The sequence below is a fragment of the Cyanistes caeruleus genome, unplaced genomic scaffold, assembly GCF_971803275.1.
Source record: "Cyanistes caeruleus unplaced genomic scaffold, bCyaCae1.hap1.1 HAP1_SCAFFOLD_99, whole genome shotgun sequence".
NCBI lineage: Eukaryota > Metazoa > Chordata > Aves > Passeriformes > Paridae > Cyanistes > Cyanistes caeruleus.
Genome location: NW_028255901.1, coordinates 516,624 through 544,157, shown reverse-complemented (window position 1 = coordinate 544,157; position 27,534 = coordinate 516,624). Strand labels below are relative to the sequence as shown.

General features: G+C 52.0%; 1 protein-coding gene across 1 annotated transcript in view; it reads left to right on the top strand.

Annotated features, from left to right (window-relative positions):
- Positions 1-27,534, top strand: part of LOC147646411 (uncharacterized) — a 584,263-nt gene that overhangs the window by 244,978 nt on the left and 311,751 nt on the right. The window contains 1 exon segment of the mRNA XM_086873464.1: positions 10,957-11,409. Coding sequence (XP_086729590.1) covers positions 10,957-11,409 — 453 coding nt within the window.

Genomic DNA, 27,534 nt, shown 5'->3' with positions numbered 1-27,534 from the left:
CTTGAATTTCATAGGATATTGAGAAGATTTTGTGGGCGTTTTCTGGAATGTTGTGGGATTTTGAGGAGACATGAAGAATTTTGAGGTATTTTCTTAGATTTTGTGGAAATGTGTGGCGATTTGATGGGATGTGACTGGAATTTGGTAGGTTTTTTGGAACATTTCTGCAATGTTGTGGTATTTTTTTTCTGGAATGTTGTGGGATTTTAAGGAGACTTGAAGAATTTTGTGGAATTTTTCTTAGATTTTGTGGAAATTTGTGAGGATTTGGTGGGATGATTGTAGAATTTGGTGGGGCTTTCAGGAAATATATGAAATTGTGTGGGGTTTGTCTGCAGTTTTGTGGGATTTTTCTTGAATTTGGTAGGATATTGAAAAGATTTTTTGGGAGTTTTCTGGAATTTTGTGGGGTTTTCAGGAGAAAGGAAGACTTTTGTGGGATTTTCTTAGATTTTGTGGAAATGTGTGGCGATTTGGTGGGATGTTTCTGGAATTTCGTGCAGTTTTCAGAAAATCTGTAGGATATTATGTGGGAATTTTCTGCATTTTTTTGAATTTTTCTTTAATTTCATAGGATAATGAATAGATTTTTTTGAGTTTTGTAGTATTTTTTGGACTTTGAAAAGACTTGAAAAATTTTGTGTAATTTTTCTTAGATTTTGTGGAAATTTGCGGCGATTTGGTGGGATGTTTCTGGAATTTGTTGGGGTTTTGGTAATATTTCAGAATTGTGTGGGATTTTTCTGCAATTTGGTGGGATTTTTCCTCAATTTCATAGGATATTGTGAAGATTTTCTGGGTGTTTTGCGGAATTTTGAGAGATTTTGAAGAGACGTGAGGAATATTGAGGTATTTTCTTAGATTTTGTGCAAATGCGTGGGGAATTGGAGGGATGTGACTGGAATTTGGTGGGGTTTTGAGAAGATTTCTGCAATTTTGTGGAATTGTGTGGGATTTTTCTTAGATTATTGTGGGATATTCATTGGATTTTTTGAGATGTATCTGGAATTTGGTAGTGTTTTGAGAAGATTTCTGCAATGTTGTGGTATTATTTTCTGGAATGTTGTGGGACTTTGAGGAGACTTGAAGAATTTGGTTGGATTTTCTTAGATTTTGTGGAAATTTGTGGAGATTTGGTGGGATGTTTCTGGAATTTGGTAGGGTTTTGAGGAAATTTAGGAAATTATGTGGGATTTTTCTGCAGTTTGGTGGGATTTTTCTTGAATTTGGTAGGATATTGAGAAGATTTTGTGGGAGTTTTCTGGAATGTAGTGGGATTTTGAGGAGACATGAAGAATTTTGAGGTATTTTCTTAGATTTTGTGGATATGTGTGGGGATTTGGTGGGATGTGACTGGAATTTGGTGGGGTTTTGAGAAGATTTCTGCAATTTTGTGGAATTTGGTGGGTTTTTTCTTAGATTATTGTGGGATATTCATTGGATTTTTTAAGAAGTTTCTGGAATTTGATAGGATTTTGAGAAGATTTCTGCAATTTGGTGGTATTTTTTTCTGGAATGTTGTGGGATTTTGAGGAGACTTGAAGAATTTTGTGGGATTTTGAGGAGACTTTGTGGAAGTTTGTGGTGATTTGGTGGGGTTTTTCTGCAATTTTGTGGGATTTTTTTGCAATGTTCTGATATTTTGTGGGATTTTGTGGAGACTTGAAGAATTTGGTGGGATTTTTCTTTGATTTTGTAGAAATTTGTGATGATTTTGTGGGATGTTTCTGGAATTTGGTAGTGATTTCATAACATTTAGGGAATTGTATGGGATTTTTCTGCAATTTTGTGGTATTTTGCGAAAATTTAAATAATTTTGTGGTATTTTTCAGGAATTTTGTGGTATTTTTCTGAATGTTGTGGAATTTTCTGGGATTTTGTGGGATTTTGAGAAGACTTGTAGAATTTTTGGGATTTTTCATAGATTTTGTGGAAATTTGTGGTGATTTGGTGGGATGTTTCTGGAATTTGGTGAAGTTTTGAGGAAATTTAGGAAATTTCTAGAGTTTGGTGGGTTTTTTCCTGAATTTTGTAGGATATTGAAAAGAATTTCTGGTAGTTTTGTGGAATTTAGAGGGATTTTTAAGAGACTTGAAGAATTTTGTGGTATTTTCTTAGATTTTGTGGAAATTTATGGCGATTTGGTGAGATGGGACTGGAATTTGGTGGTGTTTTGAGAACATTTCTGCAATTTTGTGGGATGTTGCGGGAATTTTGTGGACTTTTTTGAAAATTTCAATAACTTTGTAAGATTTTTTGGAATTTTGTAGTATTTTTTTTAATTGTATCCAATTTTTGTGGAATTTAATGGAAATCTGAGGAGATTTGGTGGGATGTTTCTAGAATTTAGTGGGGTTTGAGAAGATTTCGGCAATTTTGTGGGATTTTTCTTAGATATTCTGAGATTTTTCTTAGATTTTGTGGGAATTTTTGGAGATTTTGAGAGACATTTCTGGAATTAGTTTGGGTTTTGAGAGGATTTACCCAATTTTGAGTATTTTTTCTGGAATTTTATGGGTTCTTTCTTGATTTTTGTGGGATATTGAGAAGATTTCTGAAATGTTTCTGGAATTTTGAGGGATTTTGATGAGACAAGAAGAATTTGGTTGGGGATTTTTGTTAAAATTTGTGGAATTCTTTGGAGATTTTGTACGATTTCCTTGGAATTTTCTAGAATTTTGAGAAAATTGAAAGAATTTTGTGGGATTTTTCTGCAATTTTGTGGGATTTTTCTTGAATTTTGCAGGCTATTGAGGAGATTTTGTGGGAGATTTGTGGAATTTTGAGGGATTTTGAGGAGACATGGAGTTTGAGGTATTTTCTTAGATTTTGTGGAAATTTGTTTAGATTTTTTGGGATGTTTCTGGAATTTGGTGGTCTTTTGGGAAGATTTCTGCAATTTTGTGGAATTTTTCTTGAATTTTGTCGCATTTTGTGGAGACTTGAAGAATTATGAGGGATTTTTCTTAGCTTCTTTGGAATTTTGAGGAGATTTGGTGGGATGTTTCTGGAATTTGGTAGGGTTTTGGGAAGATTTAGGGAATTTTGTGAGATTTTTTTCTGGAATCTTGAGGGATTTTGAGGAGACGTGAAGAATTTTGTGGGATTTTTCTGAAATTTTGTGGAAATTAGTGGGGATTTTGTGGGATGTTTCTGGAATTTGGTAAAGTTTTGAGAAGATTTAGGGAATTTTTATTTTTCTACAATTTTGTGGGGATTTTTCTAGAATTTTATGGGATTTTGAAAAAATTTAAATAATTTTCTGGGTTTTTCTTGAATTTATGGGATTGCTTTGGAATTTTCTGGAATTTTTCTTTAATTTTGTGGGGTTTTGTGAAGACTTGAAGGATTTTGTGGGATTTGTCTTACATTTTGTTGAAATTTGTGGGTATTTTGTGGGATGTTTCTGGAATTTGATAGGGTTTTGTGAAGATTTAGGGAATTCTTTGAGATTTTTTGGAATATTGTGGATTTTTTATGGAATTTTGTAAGATTTTGAGAACATTTGGGGCAATTTTTATGAAGATTTTGATGAATCAAATAGAAAAAAAAAAGGATGAAACTGCTGAAATTTTGGTAAACAAAGGTTAAAATCAAAACCATTCAAAGGGATTTGAATTCTTCGCTAAATCCACATGGTTTGGCCTAACATCAGCCAAATGGGGTTAAAATCATCCCAAGGGGTCCAATTGCAACCAAAAGGGCATAAATTGCCCAAACTGGTGTAAAACCCACTCCAAATGGCCTAAAATCACCCTTGGATCTCCCAAATGGGTGCAAGATCCACCCTGAAAGTCACTGGTTTTGCCTCAAATCACCCAAAGGGCCCCAGCATCCCCCAGCCTGGCCTGAAACACCCAAAAGGGACCTGAAATCACCCAAAAAGGGCTCGGTTCGAGCGGCACCGGGACTGGGAGCGAGACCGAGATTGAGACTGAGACCGGGACTGAGACCTAGAGCGGGACTGGGACTGAATCCAGCACCGGCACCGAGACCGGCACCGCTCCGGGACCGGGACTGAGACCGGGACCGGCACCGCTCTGGGATTGAGATCGACACCGGGACCGGAATCGGCTCCGGGAGTGCCCCGGGACTGCTCCGAGACTGAGAGCGAGGCCAGCACAGGGACTGGGATCAACACCAGGAGTGCTCCGAGACCGAGACTGAGACCAGAACCAGGATCAGCACTGGGATCACTCCTGGAACAGCACTGGGATCAGCACCGGGATCACTCCAGGACCAGCACTGGGATCAGCTCCGGGATCACTCCAGGACCAGCACTGGGATCAGCACCGGGATCACTCCAGGACCAGCATTGGGATCGGTACTGGGATCGCTCCAGGACCAGCACTGGGATCAGCACTGGGATCACTCCTGGAGCAGCACTGGGATCAGCACCGGGATCACTCCAGGACCAGCACTGGGATCAGCACCGGGATCACTCCAGGACCAGCACTGGGATCAGCACCAGGATTGCTCCAGGACCAGCACTGACACTGGGACAGGAACTGCTCCGAGGCCAAGACTGAGACCAGGACTGAAACCAGCACTGGCACCGGCACTGAGACCGGCACCGCTCCGGGACCGAGACCGGGACTGAGAGTGAGATGAAGACAAAGACTGGGACTGGGAGCGCTCTGGGTCCGACACTGGGACCACCACAGCTCCGGGACAGAGATCGACACCGGGACCGGAATCAGCTCTGGGATGGCTCTGGGACCACCGCGTTCACTCCGGGCAGTTTTGGCCGTGCCCCCAGGCGAGACTGGGGAGGGCTGGGAGGGACTGGGAGAGAACTGGGAGGGAGCCCTGGGCGGGGCGGGACCACCTCAGTTTGCATCATTCCAGTGCAGCCATCCCGGTCCATGTGGTCCCGGTCCATGTGATCCCAGTCTCTGGTGCTGATCCATACGGTCCCGGTCTGTGCAATCCCAATCTGTGCAATCCCAGCCCATGGATCCCAGTCTGTGTGATCCTGCATGGCACACACTCCAAGAGTCTGGAATTCCAGTTGCCAGCAAGGAAAAGATGTTCCTGCCCTTGAAGGCAAAGCTCTTGAGAAGGGGCCGAGAGCCAAGTGCAGCAAGATCTTACAGTGACATTTCCCTGCCAGCCCCCAGAACTTCACCCATGCTTGTTGTAGCTCCTGGATTGGGAATTAAATCAGGGCAGGGTCTCTGGTGGGAGCTGCCCTGCGTGCAGGGAGACGCTGATGTCAGCGTTCAGGAACACACATAATCACAGATTGATTATATGCAGGTGCTTTATTGAAGCACATGGGAACTAGGGGTATCAGCAACCCAAATCTAGCTCCATCATCTTTGTCCAAAGTGCACATATTTATACAATTTCAGCTGTAGCAGTAATCACTGTAACAACCTTATCAATATTGCCTCATTAATATTGCTTGATTAGCTTTATCAATATTGCTTCATGAGAGTTAGCTCATCCTTGTACGAACATGTACGGATCTTATCTCTGGGTGGGTGTCTTGGAATCCCCAAGTACCAGTTCCCGTTACCGTAAACATTTCAGCTTGCTAGACCATCCCCAATACCAGACATTCTTGTGGCCTACTTCTACATGGTTTTAAGAAACATTTTCAGAAACATTTAACCCCAGAGTAACAAGGGTTTCACTGCTGTGGTGTCACAGACAGGGGAACACTGGGGCTGTCACTGCTGTGGTGTGTGATAGATTGACATTTAAGTGAAAAAGAGAAACAGCTAAGGATGTTAAGGTTGCTGGAGGGTGATGGGAGTTTTTTCTCCTGGCCTATAACTGGTCATTTCCAAGAACTGACAGTAGTTTTGCCCATTGAAAAGTGATATCAACCTGTGAACACCACCCTTTAAAACTTAAGCCTGGGAATTTCTCTTTCTCTTTGGTTTCTGGCTTTTGAAGAGGTAACAGGGCTCTGGTTCATCCTCCTTCCCCCGGAACAGGAAAAGGCCGCGGGGGGAGCGGGGCTGGCCAGAGTTCTGCGGTTCCTGGCGGGGGATGGAGACTGTGAAGTGACAGGAGCCCCGTCCCAGAGGGAAGTACTCCCATCTGTCCTACTGGTCTGGCCTTAATGTAAATCTTTGAGTTGATCAAAGGGTCATTGCTAAACAAAACCTTGGTTTTGCCTGCTGACATTGCTGGACAGGCGCTGTCCCAGGAGATGCTCTTGATGGTTGCCTCTTTTCCTGGGCATGGCACTGGAGGAGGTCCAGGCCCAGGTGATGCCACTGAAGGAAATGTGCCCTCAGCCCAGGGATGCTCAACACAGGCTCCCCCAGCCCCTTGGGGCCCTGCCTCTGGTCACAGCAGCCCCTGCCTGGCTCCTGCCTGCCCACACCAGGGTCAGCCCTGCCTGCTCCTGGACATGGAGCTCAGCCAGGGCTGGTGCTGTGTGGGCTTTGCTGGTGGTACCAGCCAGACACTGGGGTGACAGCTCCATCTCTTTATTGGAACAGAAGAGCTGTGCTGGGCCCTGCCCTGGCAGGAGGGACCCACCTTCAGTCCAGGCCACAGAGCAGGGCGGGTCCCTTCAGGGACACAGGGCCTTGCTTTGGGTGGTGGCAGCATCTGCACAGCAGCAAGCTGGTAATGCAGCTGTGACAGGGACATCACGTATGGGCATGGAGATGTGAAATGTGTGGTGCAGGTGTCCCTGAGGGAGGTGTTGGCCTTTCCTGTGAAGCTGCAGAGGGGAACCTGTTGAGAGAGGAGATGGCTGAGGCCCCAGCTGCAGCTGGCACACAGGGACCCTCCTGCACACTGGGAGATTCTCACTGTGCTCAAAGTTTCCCTCTGAAGACTAAGAGCTGAATGTGGATGGGCTTAGCAGCTGATCTGCAGGCCAAACAATTGAGGTAGCAAAAGGAGAAGTTGAGAAAATACAAGTTTATCCATAGCAAGGAGGAAAGCAAGGCCCTTAGCATGGAAACCAATAAAAAGGGATATAAGGGGTATTTGCAGTTGTAATAAATGGAATTGGTTCGTGCTAACTAAATTGTAACTGTTATTAAAGTTATTATTAGAAACAATCAAGAATCAGTGTTACAAAGGAGATGTACCCCTTTGCAGATGTTACATGTCAAAATTAAGGTACAGGATGTAGTTTAGAAGATAAATGGTGTCTCAAGACCAAAATTGCCTTGAGATGGACCAAAATTAGAACAAATTTAGGCATTGGGCCTAAAGATTAGTAAACATAAGGCTAATTAATAGACTTACATAACACAATGCTCAGTATGTATGCACAAACCTGTAAGGTTATCCAAAGGACAATGAGGAAGAAGAGAAGCCTTCGCCAAAAGACCACCAAAAGAAGACTGAAGACCCCCTAACAACAACTGAGGCATGTGCCGTGAAGAAAAGTGATGTAAAGTCAGAAAAACTTGAGATAGGAGGGAACTTAGAGGAAACATTAAGGAATATGTATAAGGATACAGTATATAAGTTTAGCTTGAAGTGCTTTGTTTTGAATGTGAGGCAGGGTGGGAAGCCTCTGTACCCTGGTCGGTTTTGCTTATGCTTTAATCATACTTAATTACTAGCAGATTATTTATATAAATTTTAATTTTTATTAAACTGTATTATTTTACTAAACTGTATTCTTTTATAACACATTACTATTCAATTTAGTAAATTGTATTCATTTTTAATTAAACTGCCATTAACCCAAGGGACCTAGTTGTCAAAATTCTAATTTCATTTATAACAGTATTTTAACAAAGAAGGCTGTTACAACAACATTTGTATTTACCAAACATGACACAACATGAGCTATATTAACAAAGAAGGCCCCTTACGGTGACAACATTCTACTGTTCAAACTGTAAAACATCTTTGTGTACTGATCAGGAGGTAACGATTTACTATTTACAGTCCTGATGCTGAATGTCTCCTTAGGAGGTCTGGTCAGGGAGAAGAATGAGCCCCTTGTGGGCTGCCCCTGTTTGGACAACCTGCTCCTCACCCCGAGCCTCAGCATGTCTGACATCGCCCACCTGGGACTGACATCCCAAAACATTGAAAACATTTCTCTTTATAATTTTTCTTTATAATTAAAATCTAATTAATTAATAAAAATAAAATTTTATTTTTATAATACTATTATTCTGTATTTTTATAACCTAATTTTTATATTTATATAAAAGAATTGCTACGTTTTTGGCAACTAAAAACATTATCGGTCCTTGGTTCAAAGTAGCACATTTCCTTTCATTAATTAATTGACCACTATTTCTCCCTCTTTATGCTAATTACACATATTTTTAGTCCTTTGATCATCATTTTTATCATTTTCTCAGACAGGGTAAAAGGGGCCACTTTGGGGTCCATGGGGACTTTTCTGAGGAACATTTGGGGCAGTTCTGGGTCGGGGGACGGAACTTAGAGAGAACTTGGGGGTCTGGAGGACACATGGGGAGCCGGGAGGGCATTTGGAGCGGCATTTAGGGATTCTGTGAGACAATTCGGCGTTCGGGGGAGCACTTGGAGGTCCAGGGGGGCACTTGGAGGCCAGGAAGGGGAATCTGGGGGCCCTTCGGGGTCCGGGCGGGCACTTGCGGGGCTGTAACGGGGAATCTCTGGGTCGCGGGGGATGATGGGAGTTGTAGGCGCCGGTATAATGAGGCTTTATGGCGCCGCGGAGCATCACGGGAGTTATAGGCGCAGCTCCAATAGGTTCCGGTAAGGCGCGGGGCATGACGGGAGATGAAGTCCCGGCCGGAATAGCGCTCTATGGGCGCCGCGGAGCATGATGGGAGCTGTAGTCCCGGAAGTGGCTCGGAAGGCGCGTTCGGCGGTGTGGGGAAGCGCTTGGAGAACACTTCTGCGTCCGAGCTGCAGGTGCTCTGGGCGAATGTACACGGCTCGGGAGCACTTGGGGGGAACCTGGGGAGCTGTGACCGGGCTCTTTAGGTCGCGGGGCACGGCAGGAGGTTTGGGCGCGGAACTGTGTTGTGGGATGATGGGAGATGAATTCCCAGCAGTGGCTGGAAGGGGAATCTGTGGGGTCGGGAGCATTCGGGGATCCAGGGACGCTTTGGGGGGTCCCGAACGGGCACTGAGGGGGCACTCGGGGATCCTGAAGGGTCTGGGGGACACATGGGACATATGGGGGGCGATCCCGGGGTTCTGGGGAGCGCAGGGCATATTCCCAGTTCCTGACAACCTGGTCTCAATTGCCCCCTGGAGGCTCCTACTGACTGCCAGTATGATCCCAGTATGATCCCAGTGTGATGTCAGTACACAGCCAGTGCAATCTCAGCCACTGCCAGGATGATCCCAGTCCAAACCAGTCTCTGCCAGTGCTGCCACTCCTGGGATCCCCCAGCCCTCTCTGTGTTCCCCCCTCCCACATCTCCCCAGAGGAGCCCCAAGGGCTGGCAGTCCCCAGCCAGGGTCCCCAGCCAGCCCCAGGTTGGATCTGCAGCCCCCAATTTTCCCAGTTTCCCTCTCCTTTTCCCCGGGCCGGGTTCCCCCCGTCCCCAGCGGGTGGGAGCAGCGGAGAGCCCCGCGCTGCCCATCCCGACCTGTCCCGGCTCCATCCCCGCTCCTGCCGTGGGCTGTGAGGGGTTTGGGAACGGGGCACCGAGGGTGTCGCTGCTCCTGGGGGAGGAGGAGGAATGGAAGAGGAGAGAGGAAGAAGGAGAGAGAGAAGGGATGGAAGTAGGAGAAGGAGGTGGGGTTAGGGAGGAAGAGGAGGAGGAAGGATGGAAGGGGAGGAGAGGGAGGAAGAGGAGGGACAAAGGAGGATCAGGGAAAGGAGAAGGAACCACAAGGTTGAGCACTCCTTGAATTCATAGCCCCCTCCTGTGGGATCATCACCCACCATCCCACAGTTGATGGGGGAGTGGGAGCTTTGCCCGGATATCCTGGGGGGGTCCCTGGGTTGGGTTTATTTTGCGGGGGGGGATGTTTGGAGAATGTGGAACTCCAAAGCTGAGTGGAAAATCCTACTTGGGGGGACATTGGGGGGTCTCACCATCCCTAAGTGGGGAAATGGAAACAGGGGGAACTTTTTGGATTCCTGGCACTCCCAGCAGCCTGGGGATGGTAGGGACTGAGCAGACAGGTTGTCCCCAGTACAAGCTTGACTCCCAGCAGCTGGGACAGGTGGGAACCCTTGAACCTTCTCTCCTTGAAGACAGGGGAGACTAGAGATGGGGAACTCCTGGGAGGCATTTTCAGAGCTGAATATTGGTGTTTTTTGGAGGTTTTATGGACCCCAGATGTCCGGTGACTTCTAGAGATGAGCTTGGACAGAGGGACCTGCAAACTCAATGTCCTCATCCCTTGTATTTCCTCAAACCAGGATTTCCCATTCCCAAACCTTGGCTGGATGGAGAAGGAGGCTGTGAGGAAGAGGAAGATGTCCCAGGACACCCAGGCAGGTGAGGAGGAAGTCAGTGCTCCTTTCCCCCTCTCTCCTGCTCCATCTCCCAGCCCAGCCTGGCCCCCGGCTGCAGGACAACCCCGCTGCCGACGCCGTCCTGCTGGGGACGCACTGGGGGGATCTCCTTCCCCTTCCCTCTGGCACGGAGGCAAATCCCATCCTCTCCTTGTCCTTCCTCCTCCAGACAAGGAGCTGAGGATGGAGACCAGGGAGGACAAATCCCCACAGGAGAAGCTCATGGAAGAGGCCTTTTTGAGCAGCTCCACGGCACAGGAATCCAATGGGGAGGAAAATCCCCAGAGATCCCGCAGGAGGAGGCGCTCCAAAGGCTGCCTAGGGTGCTCTGAGGAGGAAAGACCCACCCTGTGCCGGGAAGGCGGCCGGAGATCTAGCCAGGGCTCTGAGCTGGTGGTCCATGAGCAGCTTCAGGATGGGGAGAAGCCCTACAAGTGCTTGGAGTGTGGGAAGAGCTTCAGCCAGAGCAACAGCCTGATCTGTCACCAGATGATCCACACTGGGGAATGGGCCTATGAGTGTGAGGAATGTGGGAAGGGCTTCAGCTGGAGCTCCCAACTCATCATCCACCAACGCATCCACACTGGGGAGAGGCCCTACGAGTGTCCCGAGTGTGGGAAGAGATTTCAGAGGAGCTCCACTCTCCTCAGGCACCAGCGGATTCACAGAGATGAGAGGCCCTTCCGCTGCCCTGACTGTGGGGAGGGCTTCAAGCAGAACTACACCCTCATCACCCACCGGCGCATCCACACTGGGGAGAGGCCCTATGAGTGTGGGGAATGTGGGAAGAGCTTCAGCCGGAACTCCAGCCTGATCTGCCACCAGAGGATCCACACCGGGGAACAGCCCTATGAGTGTGAGAAATGTGGGATGACCTTCAGCCGGAGGTCCCATCTGACCATCCACCAGATGATCCACACTGGGGAGAGGCCCTACGAGTGTCCCGAGTGTGGGAAGAGGTTTCAGACCAGCTCCCATCTCCTCGAGCACCAGCGGATTCACACGGATGAGAGGCCCTTCCGCTGCCCCGACTGCAGGAAGGGCTTCAAGCACAACTCCCACCCTCATCACCCACCGGCGCATCCACACTGGGGAGAGGCCCTACGAGTGTGGGGAATGTGGGAAGAGCTTCAGCCACAGCTCCAGCCTCAACACCCACAAACGCCTCCACACTGGGGAGACACCCTACGAGTGTCCCCTGTGTGGGAAGAGCTTCACCTGGAGATCTAGCTTGACCCAACACCAACGGAGGCACCAGTAAGGGAAGCCCAGCAAGTGCCCCAAGTGCAGGAAAAGCTTTCTCCACAGCTCCAGCTTCATCCCCCCTTGGAAAATTCAAGTTTGGCAGAGACCTGGTGATCCATGTTCCCTGTGATCCATGCTGGGGAGACACCTGTACCTTTTCCTGCCTATGGCAATGACATGATGTGGGATCAAAGAACGTGAGGGTCTGGCCATGGCCCTTTTGTTATATTTAATCCCATCTCAGGTCATTGCCAGGGGCAGGTGTTGGGGGTTAGGTGACTTTTTTTTTTTTAAATCTGGATTGCCTGTGGAATTTTTACCCATTAGTTGTGGGGACAGCCTAACTGTGGGTACTTGGTGGGTGCTTGACAAAAGGCAAAGAGTTTGGCCGGGCCCAGGGAGGGAAGGGGGGCAGGAAAAGAGGAGAGCGGGGACAGTTTGGGGGGCTTTCTTCAGCTTCGGAGAAGGACACTTTGGGTGCAGAGATGTTGCGGTGGGCACAAGAGAATTTCACCATCACTCACACAGAGCTGCTGCTGCTTCTCCTTCTCCCCTCTTTGTTGGTGGCCTCGCACCCCCTGTCCTGCCGGGACGTGTGACAGTGCCAGGCACCGCCGTGGAACTGCTGATCCACCTCAGCCACCGGCCCAGGATCTCAGCTCATCCCTGCTGTTCCAGCTGAGTGTTCCTCAGAGCCCTGCAGGAGCACCGGGACTGCCCGCCCGAGGGGTTTGTGAAACAAAGCCTCTCCTCCATCCCGTCTCAGCCGAGAAAGCTGTCATGGGGTCCCTGGTTCTGTTTTCTTGCTAATGCTGTAGTTATTGTTGTTTGTTTGCCTGGTTATAAATACTAATAAAGAACTGTTATTCCTATCCTCAGATCTCTGCCTGAAAGCCCCTTGATTTCAAAATTATAATAATTCAGAGGGAGGGGGTCTACATTTTCATAGCAGGGGAGGCCCCTGCCCTCCCTAGCTGACACCTGTCTTCCAAAACAAAGACAGATGGGGAGTTTCTCCATCCACCTTATCTCTGTGGGGCCAGCAGTGCTCTTGGTTCCTCCTGCTCTTTTTGTGGGGCCTTTTGTGTCTGTGCCCCTCCAACTTAGGGGGACAGGGGATATTTGCTGCCCCCTTTCTGCTTCTGGGAAGCCTGTGCGGGCTCTTTGTCCCCCTCTGATTTGGGGGTTGCCAGTGTTGTCACCATCCTGGCAGCCCCCGGCTGCTCTTTGTCCTTTGCCAGGCCAGGGGTGTTCTCTGTCCCCTTGCAATTTGTGGGGCTGGCACAGGCACAATTCCCCTTCTCTTTGAGGGGGCTGGCAGTCTCCCCTTCCCCTTCTGACTTGGGGGATGCTCTGAGCTCCATCCATCTCTTATTTTGTGTTGCCAGGTATTTATCTCCCTTCAGTTTGGGAGGCCCGGGGATAGTCTCCATCCTCCTACAGTTTTGAGGGGCCTGGGAGAACTCTCTGTCTCCCACCGATTTGGGGGGACTGGTGCAGGCTCCACCCTACTCTGATTTTGAGGGACAACCTGGAGGAAAGGCACCAAAATCTTGACAAAGGCTGAGGGGAATGCTCTGATTACCCCTTTTGCCAAGAGGTTCCCTTAGCTGAAGTTGCTAACCAGGACAAAACTTCCAGGCCCGCAGTGGGTTTTGGGTTGTTTTATTTCCTGGGCCCTCAGTCCTGCGTGGGACACGGGAACTGGGTGCTGCAGAGGCTGCGCCAAGGCATCAGAAATGGCCACCCAACACCCAAGGGTGGTAGAAGATCTGCTCCAGCACCGGCCGGTCCATGGGGTGCTTGGACAAACACCAGCGGATCAGATGTTGGCACTCTGGGGAGAGAAGGCAGAAAGCGGCGCTCACTTGCAGAAGGCTCCTGCCCAGCTGCTCCCGGCGCCTGCAGAAGCCGGGCCACGCTGCGTGTGCTGGGAGCTGCCCTTGGCGGGAGAGCGGCACGGCAGGACAAGCGTCCCCTCCTTCAGCCAAGCGTGCCACACCCAGCCTGCCACGGGCCACCTGCTGCAGCCGGCCCTTGAGGGCACATGGACGTCCCGCGCAGCTGCGGGATGGCCGGGCTGGGCTGCGCGGTGCCACCTGCCAAAGCCTGCCTTCTTCAGGCCGTGTACCAACCTGGAGAGACCTCCTGCGGGAAGAAGAGCTGCCCCAACACGGTGTCACGCTCGTTCTCGAAGGGCAGGAACCCGCACACCATCTCCAACAGCCGGCTGAATGCCGCACCCCGCGGCCCAGGAGGGAATGGGGCCGTGCAGTGCCTGGCACTGGGAGCAGGGCCCGCGCTCTGGGCTCACCGGCAAACAGTGTGCAGGCCCGCTCCTGCAGGAAGTTGCCACAACCAAAGTCCATCAGCTTCAGGTCGCCAGTCTCCGGGTTGACGAGGAGGTTCTCTGGCTTGATGTCCCGGTGCAGGATGCCGCAGGTGGTGCAGTGCCACACAGACTCCAGCACCTGCCAGAAAAGCCAGCGTGCCACCTCCTCGCTCAGGAACTCTTGCTCCAGCAGGATGTGCAAGAGATCCCGAGATTGCTCTGGACACTTCATCACCAGCACGAAGCTGTCAGGCAACTGGAGCCAGTTGAGGAACTGGATGATTCTGCGGCAGCCAAAGCACACCTTTTCCATCAGCACGATCTCCAGTGGAACACAGGTGCCATCGGGCTGTGAGGAGGAGACAATGCCTCCATCACAGGACCTGATGCTGCCAGGAACCCCCCAAGTGTCCGCATGTGCAGCAGCCCCAGCCAGCGCCGGCCACCTTGCTCTGACCTGCTTCTAGGCTGCTCTCAGAAGCCCTGGCCTGGCCTACGAATGCCCCTCCAGAGCCCCATGGCAGCCTCAGTCAGCTCCTCAGGTCTCACCTGCTGGTACGGAAGCCTTGTTGGTATTTGGTGGCTGTATGGGAGCAGCTTCCTGGAGAAAGAGGAAACTCCCTGGTCCCCCGGGAATCTTTTCCTCCACAAGGCACGGGCTGTTGCCAGCTGGCACATCCAGCACCGTCACCTGGGAGCTGTGGTCCGGCAGCTTCTGGCTCCAGGACACTTGCTGCTCCTCCACCTGCTCCTGAGATGGCTCCCCTGGATCGGGCTGGGCTCCCACTTGGACCTGGGGGCTTTCCCTGGCCATGTCAGTGCTCAGGGATGCGCCCATGTTGTTGAAGTCCAAGGGTCCAAGGAAGCTGGGAGACCTGTCCCTGGGCTCTGCACCTTCTGCAGGCTGACAGGTCTGGCTGAGCCTCTCCGAGGGATGGAGGCTGTCAGAGATAGCGGAGGCTCCTGGCACCATGGACGTTCTCTGACCGCCTGAGCTTCTTGCACAGACGGCGGGTCTTCTCTGCTGTGCCATCCTTGCAAGGCTTGAGGCTCTCCCAAGGATGGCCAATCTTGCTGGGAGCAGCCTCCTGAAGGGATGGCGGCTTCTGGAGAAGCTGGGCGAGCCACAGCAGGGCAGGTGGCTTCACCTCATCAGCTTCTCCAGTTCTTTCCACGCCTGCCACATCCCAAAGTAGAGCAACACAGATGTCCCATTGTGTGCCCAGTGCCAGATCATCACTTCCTGCAGCTCTTGGGCCACTGCCATGCAGGGACCGCAGCTGCAGGAGCTCTCCAGAGGGCTTGCGGGAGCACCTGGCTGCCAGTGAGGGGTCACCCGAAGCCTGGAGAACCTGGGAGCCTCAGGGGCTGCTCGGTTCCTCCATGGGCCTCTGGGCCTAACCCTGGAGCGCTTCCTCGTCTGCCGCCTCCGTGGTTGCCAGTGGCCACCGGCCCAGCAGACAGCCACAGCGGCCAGCAGCAGGACAAGGGCAGCCATCAGGACGCCACCGTCACCCATGGCTACGGCACGTCCCATGGTGACTGCACTGGCAGCTGCGGGGGCTGGCCCGGTTTATATAGGGCTGGCGTGGTGATGTCACAGTGCTGTGGGCAGGACAGCTGTGTGACATCACGGCCCTGCATCACCCCAGCGCTCAGCCCCTTTATGATATCACGGCCCCACCCAATTCAGGGATCACAGCCCTGGCTCATCCCTGAAGATGAACATGGCCTGGAAAAGCCTGGAAATCAGAACCGGAGCTCAGCCCCTTGCAATGAATCCTCCCCTGGAGCAAGCGGCAGCACATCAGGAAGAGTGCTGCTGCCACCTGTGTCAAGCCCCGGCTCCGAGGACTCTGCAGTGGCACCAACTTCAAACAACCACTACCCTGTGCCAGAGAAGATCCCCCAGAGACAAAGGGAGGAAAAGTTCCTCTGTCTCTGGGGAGCTCTCCTGAAATGGCTGGTGAGGACTGCAAGAGTTTTCTCATAGCAGCTCACCAACTTCTGCAGAGCCTCCGCTCTATAAATCCGGATATTCCAAAGAGCGCTCATGCTTGTCCCACTGCTCTGGTTTTGACTGCCATGGGGTTCCTCTCTTCCCAAGAGCTGGCACGTGCTAGGTTTGGATTCAAGATGGGAATGCTGTGGTTCAGTCTGGGGTGGTTTGGTTTCTGCTGAGCAGGGCTTGCCCTCTTCAAGGACTTTGCAGTGTCCCTTGGTACAATGCGTGTTTTCCTCTGGGAAGGGAGGGGTGAGTGTTGAAGACAGAGGCAATAAATGCATTAGAAAACCTGCACTGTGTCTGTGTCCGTGTTTGTCAGGGGACCATCCACATCCTGGAAGGGGATGATGTAATTTCTATTTTTTAATTTTTTTTATTAATGGATTTAACAAGTCAATTTTTATTGTGCCTCACATTTTTGGCCACCTTCATCTCCAGCTGAGCTTTCAGTGCACCAAATTTCTTGCTGCAGTGGCAAGAAGCATCTCTGTACTCTTCTCCTGACCTTCATTCCTTGTCCTCTACCCATCCCATCCCACCCCAGGGAGCAGGGACCGTCCTGGGGCAGATCCAGGAGGATATCCAGGACCATCCCTGCCTGGGATGGGTGCCAATGAGATCCAGGAGGGTTCAGTGTCCAGCTCTAAGTCCTGGGACACCCTGTGCCGTGCTCCCAACAGCCCCGATTTTCAGGAAGGAGCCACAGCAGCCTCCCTGCCATCGATGGATTTTCTTCCAGGAATTCACTGTGGAGCTTGTTTCTGTTTTCCTGCTCTTTCTGAGCTCCTGTCAACATGGCATGGAGCTGGAAGAGGTGGAGAGGAGAAACGTCAGGAAGGAGAAGACAGAAGGAAATTGCTGGGGAAAAGGGAGACACACACCCCTAACGGTGGCTGCAGAAAGCTCCACACACTCCAGCCTGCCCCAAAACCAGGGACAGCCCTGGCTAAAATCCAGGAGAAACAGTGCTGAGGATCCAAGGAATCTGAGCCATGATCTGTGTGGAGAGTGTCCCTGACAGGAGGAACCTGAATGGAACCGAGTGAGGCTGGGGCAGGAGGGTCAGAGCGAGCAGAGAAGGGGGGCCCATCAACATCCTAATTTACTGCTCCAGAGAAAGAAAAATTCCCAGCTTTAATTCCAAGGAGGATAATTTAATATCTCCTTGGCACCTGCAGATCTATGACTTGAATCCAGTCATGAGTTTCCTTCAGGTCTCCACCCTTGGGACCAGTTAAACAGATAGTGGGGTTAAACTCTTTCCCACTTGTTAAATCTGGATCCTCCTGTTCCATGAGAAACTTTTAATTGTGTCCCTCAGAGAATCCTTCTGGAGCAGAAATCCCAGTGTGAAATGAATGGGGACAGGGAGTGTTGGGTGAAGAACAGACTAATGTGATATGGGAATGTGCCTCGCTGGGGATCCAAGCCAGCTGAATTTCACCCAGAAAAAAAAGAGGCATTAAGTTCAAGCCTTGGGAAGCATTTGATTAAGATGTGGCAAAGAGAAAGGGCTTATGGCAGTTAATATGTTAATCGACTCACCCCTTATAAGGTTATGTATCTAGAATGTTCCCGGTTCTCTCCCCTGATTGGTTGTTATTTGTTGCAGTATTTTGCATATTTCTAACCCCAGTTTGTGGTTGGACCCATGCCCTCAGTCTCTGCCCTCAGACCTACCCTGTATATTTCTGTGTCTGCCCATAGTCCTGGTCTTTGCAGTTTGTCCCTATACTGCGCACGGTTTATGGGCGTTGTCCTTATTTTATTTCTCATTAAAGTGTTAATTTTAGGCAGACACAAACTCCATCATACCCTTTCATTTTATTTGCACCTCAATTCCCTGAAGTCAGAGAACCCTAAAGTTTTAAAGGTACTGGTTTTCAATGGGATAACATCCATTTAATTCCCAGAAAGAGGCACAGAATTAGATTTGAATCCAAGTTCAGATTCAGCATGGGAATGTAGTGGACAGCACACCGATGGTTTCCCTGTTGCTAAGCAGGGCTTGTCCTGTCCATGGACTTTGCAATCCCCAACTGGACAATCCATGTCCCATGCTCAGCCAGCAAGGAGGTGACATCATCACCGTTCCCCTCCTCATCCTCGTGTCCTATTTAGACAAGAATCTTCCTTCTCCTCTGCTCCAGAGGGTGCTCGAGTGCCCACAGGGAGCCCCTTCCTCGCTCGTGTGGAACTGGTGAGGGCTGGGGTGACGCAGGGCCATGATGTCACAAAGGGGTTAAGCTCTGGTGTGATGCAGGGCCATGATGTCACACAGCTGTCCTGCCCACAGCACTGTGACATCACCACGCCAGCCCTATATAAACCGGGCCAGCCCCTGCAGCTGCCAGTGCAGTCGCCATGGGACGTGCCGTAGCCATGGGTGACGGTGGCGTCCTGATGGCTGGCCTTGTCCTGCTGCTGGCTGCTGTGGCTGTCTGCTGGGCCGGTGGCCACTGGCAACCACGGAGGCGGCAGACGAGGAAGCGCCCCAGGGTTAGGCCCAGAGGCCCATGGAGGAACCGAGCAGTCCCTGCAGCTCCCAGGTTCTCCAGGCCTCGGGCCACCCCTCGCCAGGGGCCAGGTGCTCCTGCAAGCTCTCTGGAGAGCTCCTGCAGCTGCAGTCCCTGCATGGCAGTGGCCCAAGAGCTGCAGGAAGTGATGATCCGGCACTGGGCACACAATGGGACATCTGTGCCGCTCTTCTTTGGGATGTGGCTGGCGTTGTGGAAAGAAATGGAGAAGCTGATGAGGTGAGGCCACCTGCCCTGCTGTGGCTCTCCCAGCTTCTCCAGAAGCCGCCATCCCTTCAGGAGGCTGCTCCCAGCAAGATTGGACATCGGTGGGAGAGCCTCAAGCCTTGCAAGGATGGCTCACCAGAGAAAACCCGCCATCCGTGCAAGAAGCTCAGACTGTCAGGGAACGTCCATGGTGCCAGGAGCCTCCACTATCTCTGACAGCCTCCATCGCTCGGAGAGGCTCAGCCAGACCTGTCAGCCTGCAGAAGGTGCAGAGCCCAGGGACAGGTCTCCCAGCTCCCTTGGACCTTGACAACATGGGCGCATCCCTGAGCACTGACATGGCCAGGGAAAGCCCCCAGGTCCAAGTGGGAGCCCAGCCTGATCCAGGGGAGCCGTCTCAGGAGCAGGGGGAGGAGCAGCAAGTGTCCTGGAGCCAGCAGCTGCCGGACCACAGCTCCCAGGTGACGGTGCTGGACGTGCCAGCTGGCAACAACCTGTGCCTTGTGGAGGAGACAATTCCCAAGGGACCAGGGATTTTCCTCTTTCTCCAGGAAGCTGCTCCCATACAGCCACCAAATACCAACAAGGCTTCTGTACCAGCAGGTGAGACCTGAGGAGCTGTCTGAGGCTGCCATGGGGCTCTGGAGGGGCATTCGTAGGCCAGGCCAGGGCTTCTGAGAGCAGCCTAGAAGCAGGTCAGAGCAAGGTGGCCGGCGCTGGCTGGGGCTGCTGCACATGCGGACACTTGGGGGGTTCCTGGCAGCATCAGGTCCTGTGATGGAGGCATTGTCTCCTCCTCACAGCCCGATGGCACCTGTGTTCCACTGGAGATCGTGCTGATGGAAAAGGTGTGCTTTGGCTGCCGCAGAATCATCCAGCTCCTTGACTGGTTCCAGCTGCCCGACAGCTTTGTGCTGGTGATGGAGCGTCCAGAGCAATCTCGGAATCTCTTGCACGTCCTGCAGGAGCAAGAGTTCCTGAGCGAGGAGGCGGCACGCTGGCTTTTCTGGCAGGTGCTGGAGGCCATGTGGCACTGCACCGCCTGCAGTGTCCTGCACCGGGACATCAAGCCAGAGAACCTCCTCATCAACCCGGAGACTGGTGAGATGAAGCTGATGGACTGCGGTTGCGGCACCTTCCTCCAGGAGCGGGCCTGCACACAGTTTGCCGGTGAGCCCAGAGCGCGGGCCCTGCTCCCAGTGCCAGGCACTGCACAGCCCCATTCCCTCTTGGGCCACAGGGTGCGGCATTCAGCCGGCTGTTGGAGATGGTGTGCGGGTTCCTGCCCTTCGAGAACGAGCGTGACACCGTGTTGGGGCAGCTCTTCTTCCCGCAGGAGGTCTCTCCAGGTTGGTACGCGGCCTGAAGCAGGCAGGCTTTGGCAGGTGGCACCGCGCAGCCCAGCCCGGCCCTCCCGCAGCTGCGCGGGACGTCCATGTGCCCTCAAGGGCCGGCTGCAGCAGGTGGCCCGTGGCAGGCTGGGTGTGGCACACTTGGCTGAAGGAGGGGACGCTTGTCCTGCCGTGCCGCTCTCCCGCCAAGGGCAGCTCCCAGCACACGCAGCGTGGCCCGGCTTCTGCAGGCGCCGGGAGCAGCTGGGCAGGAGCCTTCTGCAAGTGAGCGCCGCTTTCTGCCTTCTCTCCCCAGAGTGCCAACATCTGATCCGCTGCTGTTTGTCCAAGCACCCCATGGACCAGCCGGTGCTGGAGCAGATCTTCTACCACCCTTGGGTGTTGGGTGGCCATTTCTGATGCCTTGGCGCAGCCTCTGCAGCACCCAGTTCCCGTGTCCCACGCAGGACTGAGGGCCCAGGAAATAAAACAACCCAAAACCCACTGCGGGCCTGGAAGTCTTGTCCTGGTTAGCAACTTCAGCTAAGGGAACCTCTTAGCAAAAGGGGTAATCAGAGCGTTCCCCTCAGCCTTTGTCAAGATTTTGGTGCCTTTCCTCCAGGTTTTCCCTCAAAATCAGAGGGGGGTGGAGCCTGCACCAGTCCCCCCAAATCGGTGGGAGACAGAGACTTCTCCTAGGCCCCTCAAAACTGGAGGAGGATGGAGACTATCCCCGGGCCCCTCAAAATGAAGGGAGATAAATACCTGGCAACCTAAAATAAGTGATGGATGTAGCCCAGAGCATCCCCCAAGTCACAGGGGGAAGAGGAGACTGCCAGCCCCCCCAAAGAGGAGGGGAATTGTGCCTGTGCCAGCCCCACAAATTGCAAGGGGACAGAGAACACCCCTGGCCTGGCAGAGGGCAAAGAGCGGCCGGGGGCTGCCAGGATGGTGACAACACTGGCACCCCCCAAATCAGAGAGGGACAAAGAGCCCGCACAGGCTTCCCAGAAGCAGAAAGGGGGCAGCAAATATCCCCTGTCCCCCTAAGTCGGAGGGGCACAGACACAAAAGGCCCCACAAAAAGAGCATGAGGAACCAAGAGCACTGCTGGCCCCACAAGGGTAAGGAGGATGGAGAAACTCCACATCTGTCTTTGTTTTGGAGGACAGGTGTCTGCTAGGGAGGGCAGGGGCCTCCCCTGGAATGAAAACGTAGACCCCCTCCCTCTGAATTATTATAATTCTGAAATCAAGGGGCTTTCAGGCAGAGATCTGAGGATAGGAATAACAGCTCTTTATTAGAATTTATAACCAGGCAAACAAACAACAATAACTTCAGCATTAGCAAGAAAACAGAACCAGGGACCCCGTGACAGCTTTCTCGGCTGAGACGAGAAGGGATGGAGGAGACGCTTTGTTTCACAAACCCCCTCGGGCGGGCAGTCCCGGTGCTCCTGCAGGGCTCTGAGGAACACTCAGCTGGAACAGCAGGGATGAGCTGAGATCCTGGGCCGGTGGCTGAGGTGGATCAGCAACTCCGCGGCGGTGCCTGGCACTGCCACACGTCCCGTCAGGACAGGGGGTGCGAGGCCACCAACAAAGAGGGGAGAAGGAGAAGCAGCAGCAGCTCCGTGTGAGTGATGGTGAAATTCTCTTGTGCCCACCGCAGCATCTCTGCACCCAAAGTGTCCTTCTCCGAAGCTGAAGAAAGCCCACCAAACTGTCCCCGCTCTCCTCTTTTCCTGCCCCCCTTCCCTCCCTGGGCCCAGCCAAACTCTTTGCCTTTTGTCAAGCACCCACCAAGTACCCACAGTTAGGCTGTCCCCACAACTAATGGGTAAAAATTCCACGGGCAATCCAGAATTAAAAAAAAAAAGACACCTAACCCCCAACACCTGCCCCTGGCAATGACCTGAGATGGGATTAAATATAACAAAAGGGCCATGGCCAGACCCTCACGTTCTTTGATCCCACATCATGTCATTGCCATAGGCAGGAAAAGGTACAGGTGTCTCCCCAGCATGGATCACAGGGAACATGGATCACCAGGTCTCTGCCAAACTTGAATTTTCCAAGGGGGGATGAAGCTGGAGCAGTGCACAAAGCTCTTCCTGTACTTTGGGGCATTTGCAGAGCTTCCCGTACTGGTGCTGCTGTTGGTGTTGGGTCAAGCTAGATCTCCAGGTGAAGCTCTTCCCACACAGGGGACACTCGTAGGGTGTCTCCCCAATGTGGAGGCGTTTGTGGGTGTTGAGGCTGGAGCTGTGGCTGAAGCTCTTCCCACATTCCTCACACTCGTAGGGCCTCTCCCCAGTGTGGATGCGCCGGTGGGTGATGAGGTGTGAGTTGTGCTTGAAGCCCTTCCTGCAGTCGGGGCAGCGGAAGGGCCTCTCATCCGTGTGAATCCGCTGGTGCTCGAGGAGATTGGAGCTGCTCTGAAACCTCTTGCCACACTCGGGACACTCATAGGGCCTCTCCCCAGTGTGGATCATCTGGTGGATGGTCAGATGGGACCTCCGGCTGAAGGTCATCCCACATTCCCCACACTCATAGGGCTGTTCCCCGGTGTGGATCCTCTGGTGGCAGATCAGGCTGGAGTTCCGGCTGAAGCTCTTCCCACATTCCCCACACCTGTAGGGCCTCTCCCCAGTGTGGATGCGCCGGTGGGTGATGAGGGTGTAGTTTTGCTTGAAGCCCTCCCCACAGTCAGGGCAGCGGAAGGGCCTCTCATCTGTGTGAATCTGCTGGTGCCTGAGGAGAGTGGAGCCCCTCTGAAACCTCTTCCCACACTCGGGACACTCGTAGGGCTTCTCCCCAGTGTGGATGCGCTGGTGGATGATGAGTTGGGAGCTCCAGCTGAAGCCCTTCCCACATTCCCCACACTCGTAGGCCCATTCCCCAGTGTGGATCATCTGGTGACAGATCAGGCTGTTGCTCTGGCTGAAGCTCTTCCCACACTCCAAGCACTTGTAGGGCTTCTCCCCATCCTGAGGCTGCTCATGGACCACCAGCTCAGAGCCCTGGCTGGATCTCTGGCCACCTTCCCGGCACAGGGTGGGTCTTTCCTCCTCAGAGCACCCTGGGATGGGTTTGGAGCCCCTCCTCCTGTGGGATCTCCGAAGCTTTTCCTCCCCATTGGATTCCTGTGCCGTGGAGCTGCTCAGAACGGCCTCTTCCATGAGGTTCTGCTGTGGGGATTTGTCCTCCCTGGTCTCCATCCTCAGCTCCTTGTCTGGGGGAGGAAGGACAAGGAGAGGATGGGATTTGCCTCCGTGCCAGAGGGAAGGGGAAGGAGATCCCCCCAGTGCGTCCCCGGCAGGACGGCGTCGGCAGCGGGGTTGTCCTGCAGCCGGGGGCCAGGCTGGGCTGGGAGATGGAGCAGGAGAGAGGGGGAAAGGGGCACTGACTTCCTCCTCACCTGCCTGGGTGTCCTGGGGCATCTTCCTCTTCCCCACAGCCTCCTCCTCCATCCAGCCAAGGTTTGGGAATGGGAAATCCTGGTTTGGGGAAATACAAGGGATGAGGACATTGAGTTTGAAGGTCCCTCTGTCCAAGCTCATCTCTAGAAGTCACCGGACATCTGGGGTCCATAAAACCTCCAAAAAACACCAATATTCAGCTCTGAAAATGCCTCCCAGGAGTTCCCCATCTCTGGTCTCTCCTGTTTGGGGTTCAAGGGTTCCCGCCTGTCCCAGCTGCTGGGAGTCAAGCTTGTACTGGGGACAACCTGTCTGCTCGGTCCCTACCATCCCCAGGCTGCTGGGAGTGCCAGGAATCCGAAAAGTTCCCCCTGTTTTCATTTCCCCACTTAGGGATGGTGAGACCCCCCAATGTCCCCCCAAGTAGGATTTTCCACTCAGCTTTGGAGTTCCACATTCTCCAAACATCCCCCCCCGCAAAACAAACCCAACCCAGGGACCCCCCCAGGATATCCGGGCAAAGCTCCCACTCCCCCATCAGCTGTGGGATGGTGGGTGATGATCCCACAGGAGGGGGCTATGAATTCAAGGAGTGCTCAACCTTGTGGTTCCTTCTCCTTTCCGTGATCCTCCTTTGTCCCTCCTCTTCCTCCCTCTCCTCCCCTTCCATCCTTCCTCCTCCTCTTCCTCCCTAACCCCACCTCCTTCTCCTACTTCCATCCCTTCTCTCTCTCCTTCTTCCTCCCTCCTCTTCCATCCCTCCTCCTCCTCCCCCAGGAGCAGCGACACCCTCGGTGTCCTGTTCCCAAACCCCTCACAGCCCACGGCAGGAGCGGGGATGGAGCCGGGACAGGTCGGGATGGGCAGCGCGGGGCTCTCCGCTGCTCCCACCCGCTGGGGACGGGGGGAACCCGGCCCGGGGAAAAGGAGAGGGAAACTGGGAAAATTGGGGGCTGCAGATCCAACCTGGGGCTGGCTGGGGACCCTGGCTGGGGACTGCCAGCCCTTGGGGCTCCTCTGGGGAGATGTGGGACCGGGGAACACAGAGAGGGCTGGGGGATCCCAGGAGTGGCAGCACTGGCAGAGACTGGTTTGTACTGGGATCATCCTGGCAGTGGCTGAGATTGCACTGGCTGTGTACTGACATCATACTGGGATTATACTGGGATCAGACTGGCAGTGAGTAGGAGCCTCCAGGGGGCAACTGAGACCAGGTTGTGAGGAACTGGGAATATGCCCTGCGCTCCCCAGAACCCCGGGATCGCCCCCCATATGTCCCATGTGTCCCCCAGACCCTTCAGGATCCCCGAGTGCCCCCTCAGCGCCCGTTCGAGGCCCCCCAAAGTGTCCCTGGATCCCTGAATGCTCCCGACCCCACAGATTCCCCTTCCAGCCACTGCTGGGAATTCATCTCCCATCATCCCACAACACAGTTCCGCGCCCAAACCTCCTGCCGTGCCCCGCGCCCTAAAGAGCCCGGTCACAGCTCCCCAGGTTCCCCCCAAGTGCTCCCGAGCCGTGTACATTCGCCCCCAGGACCTGCAGCTCGGACGCAGAAGTGTTCTCCAAGCGCTTCCCCACACCGCCGAACGCGCCTTCCGAGCCACTTCCGGGACTACAGCTCCCATCATGCTCCGCGGCGCCCATAGAGCGCTATTCCGGGCGGGACTTCATCTCCCGTCATGCCCCGCGCCTTACCGGAACCTATTGGCGCTGAGCCTCCAACTCCCGTGATGCTCCGCGGCCCCTTTAAGCCTCATTATACCGGCGCCTACAACTCCCATCATCCCCCGCGGCCCAGAGATTCCCCATTACAGCCCCCCAAGTGCCCGCCTGGACCCCAAAGGGCCCCCAGATTCCCCTCCATGACCTCCAAGTGCCCCCCTGGACCCCCAAGTGCTCCCCCGAACCCCGAATTGTCTCACAGAATCCCTAAATGCCGCTCCAAGTGCCCTCCCGGCTCCCCATGTGTCCTCCAGACCCCCAAGTTCTCTCTAAGTTCCGTCCCCCGACCCAAAACTGCCCCAAATGTTCCTCAGAAAAGTCCCCATGGACCCCAAAGTGGCCCCTTTCACCCTGTCTGAGAAAATGATAAAAATGATGATCAAAGGACTAAAAATATGTGTAATTAGCATAAAGAGGGAGAAATAGTGGTCAATTAATTAATGAACGGAAATGTGCTACTTTGAACCAAGGACCGATAATGTTTTTAGTTGCGCAAAATGTATCAATTCTTTTATATAAATATAAAAATTAGGTTATAAAAATTCAGAATAATAGTATTATAAACGTAAAAATTTATTTTTATTAATTAATTAGATTTTAATTATAAAGAAAAATTATAAAGAGAAATATTTTCAATGTTTTGGGATGTCAGTCCCAGGTGGGCGATGTCAGACATGCTGAGGCTCGGGGTGAGGAGCAGGTTGTCCAAACAGGGGCAGCCCACAAGGGGCTCATTCTTCTCTGTGACCAGACCTCCTCAGGAGACATTCAGCATCAGGATTGTAAAGAGTAAATCGTGACCTCCTGATCAGTACACAAAGATGTTTTACAGTTTGAGCAGAAGAATGTTGTCACCATAAGGGGCCTTCTTTGTTAATATAGCTCATGTTGTGTCATGTTTGGTAAATACCAATGTTGTTGTAACAGCCTTCTTTGTTAAAATATTGTTATAAATGAAATTAGAATTTTGACAACTAGGTCCCTTGGGTTAATGGCAGTTTAATTAAAAATGAATACAATTTACTAAATTGAATAGTAATGTGGTATAAAAGAATACAGTTTAGTAAAATACTACAGTCTAATAAAAATTAAAATGTATATATATAATCTGCTAGTAATTAAGTATGATTAAAGCATAAGCAAAACTGACCAGGGTACAGAGGCTTCCCACCCTGCCTCACCTTCAAAACAAAGCACTTCAAGCTAAACTTATATACTGTATCCTTATACATATTCCTTAATGTTTCCTCTAAGTTCCCTCCTATTTCAAGTTTTTCTGACTTTACTTCACTTTTCTTCACGGAACATGCCTCACTTGTTGTTAGGGGGGTCTTCAGTCTTCTTTTGGTGGTCTTTTGGCGAAGGCTTCTCCTCTTCCTCATTGTCCTTTGGATAACCTTACAGGTTTGTGCATACATACTGAGCATTGTGTTATGTAAGTCTATTAATTAGCCTTATGTTTACTAATCTTTAGGCCCAATGCCTAAATTTGTTCTAATTTTGGTCCATCTCAAGGTGATTTTGGTCTTGAGACACCATTTATCTTCTAAACTACATCCTGTACTTTAATTTTGACATGTAACATCTGCAAAGGGGTACATCTGCTTTGTAACACTGATTCTTGATTGTTTCTAATAAGAACTTTAATAACAGTTACAATTTAGTTAGCACGAACCAATTCCATTTATTACAATTGCAAATACCCCTTATATACCTTTTTATTGGTTTCCATGCTAACTGCCTTGCTTTCCTCCTTGCTATGGATAAACTTGTATTTTCTCAATTTCTTCTTTTGCTACCATAATTGTTTGGCCTGCAGATCAGCTGTTAATCCCATCCACATTCAGTTCTTAGTCTTCAGAGGGAAACTTTGAGCACAGTGAGAATCTCGCAGTGTGCAGGAGGGTCCCTGTGTGCCAGCTGCAGCTGGGGCCTCAGCCATCTCCTCTCTCAACAGGTTCCCCTCTGCAGCTTCACAGGAAAGGCCAAACACCTCCCTCAGGGACACCTGCACCACACATTTCACATCTCCATGCCCATACGTGATGTCCCTGTCACAGCTGCATTACCAGCTTGCTGCTGTGCAGATGCTGCCACCACCCAAAGCAAGGCCCTGTGTCCCTGAAGGGACCCGCCCTGCTCTGTGGCCTGGACTGAAGGTGGGTCCCTCCTGCCAGGGCAGGGCCTGACACAGCTCTTCTGTTCCAATAAAGAGATGGAGCTGTCACCCCAGTGTCTGGCTGGTACCACCAGCAAAGCCCACACAGCACCAGCCCTGGCTGAGCTCCATGTCCAGGAGCAGGCAGGGCTGACCCTGGTGTGGGCA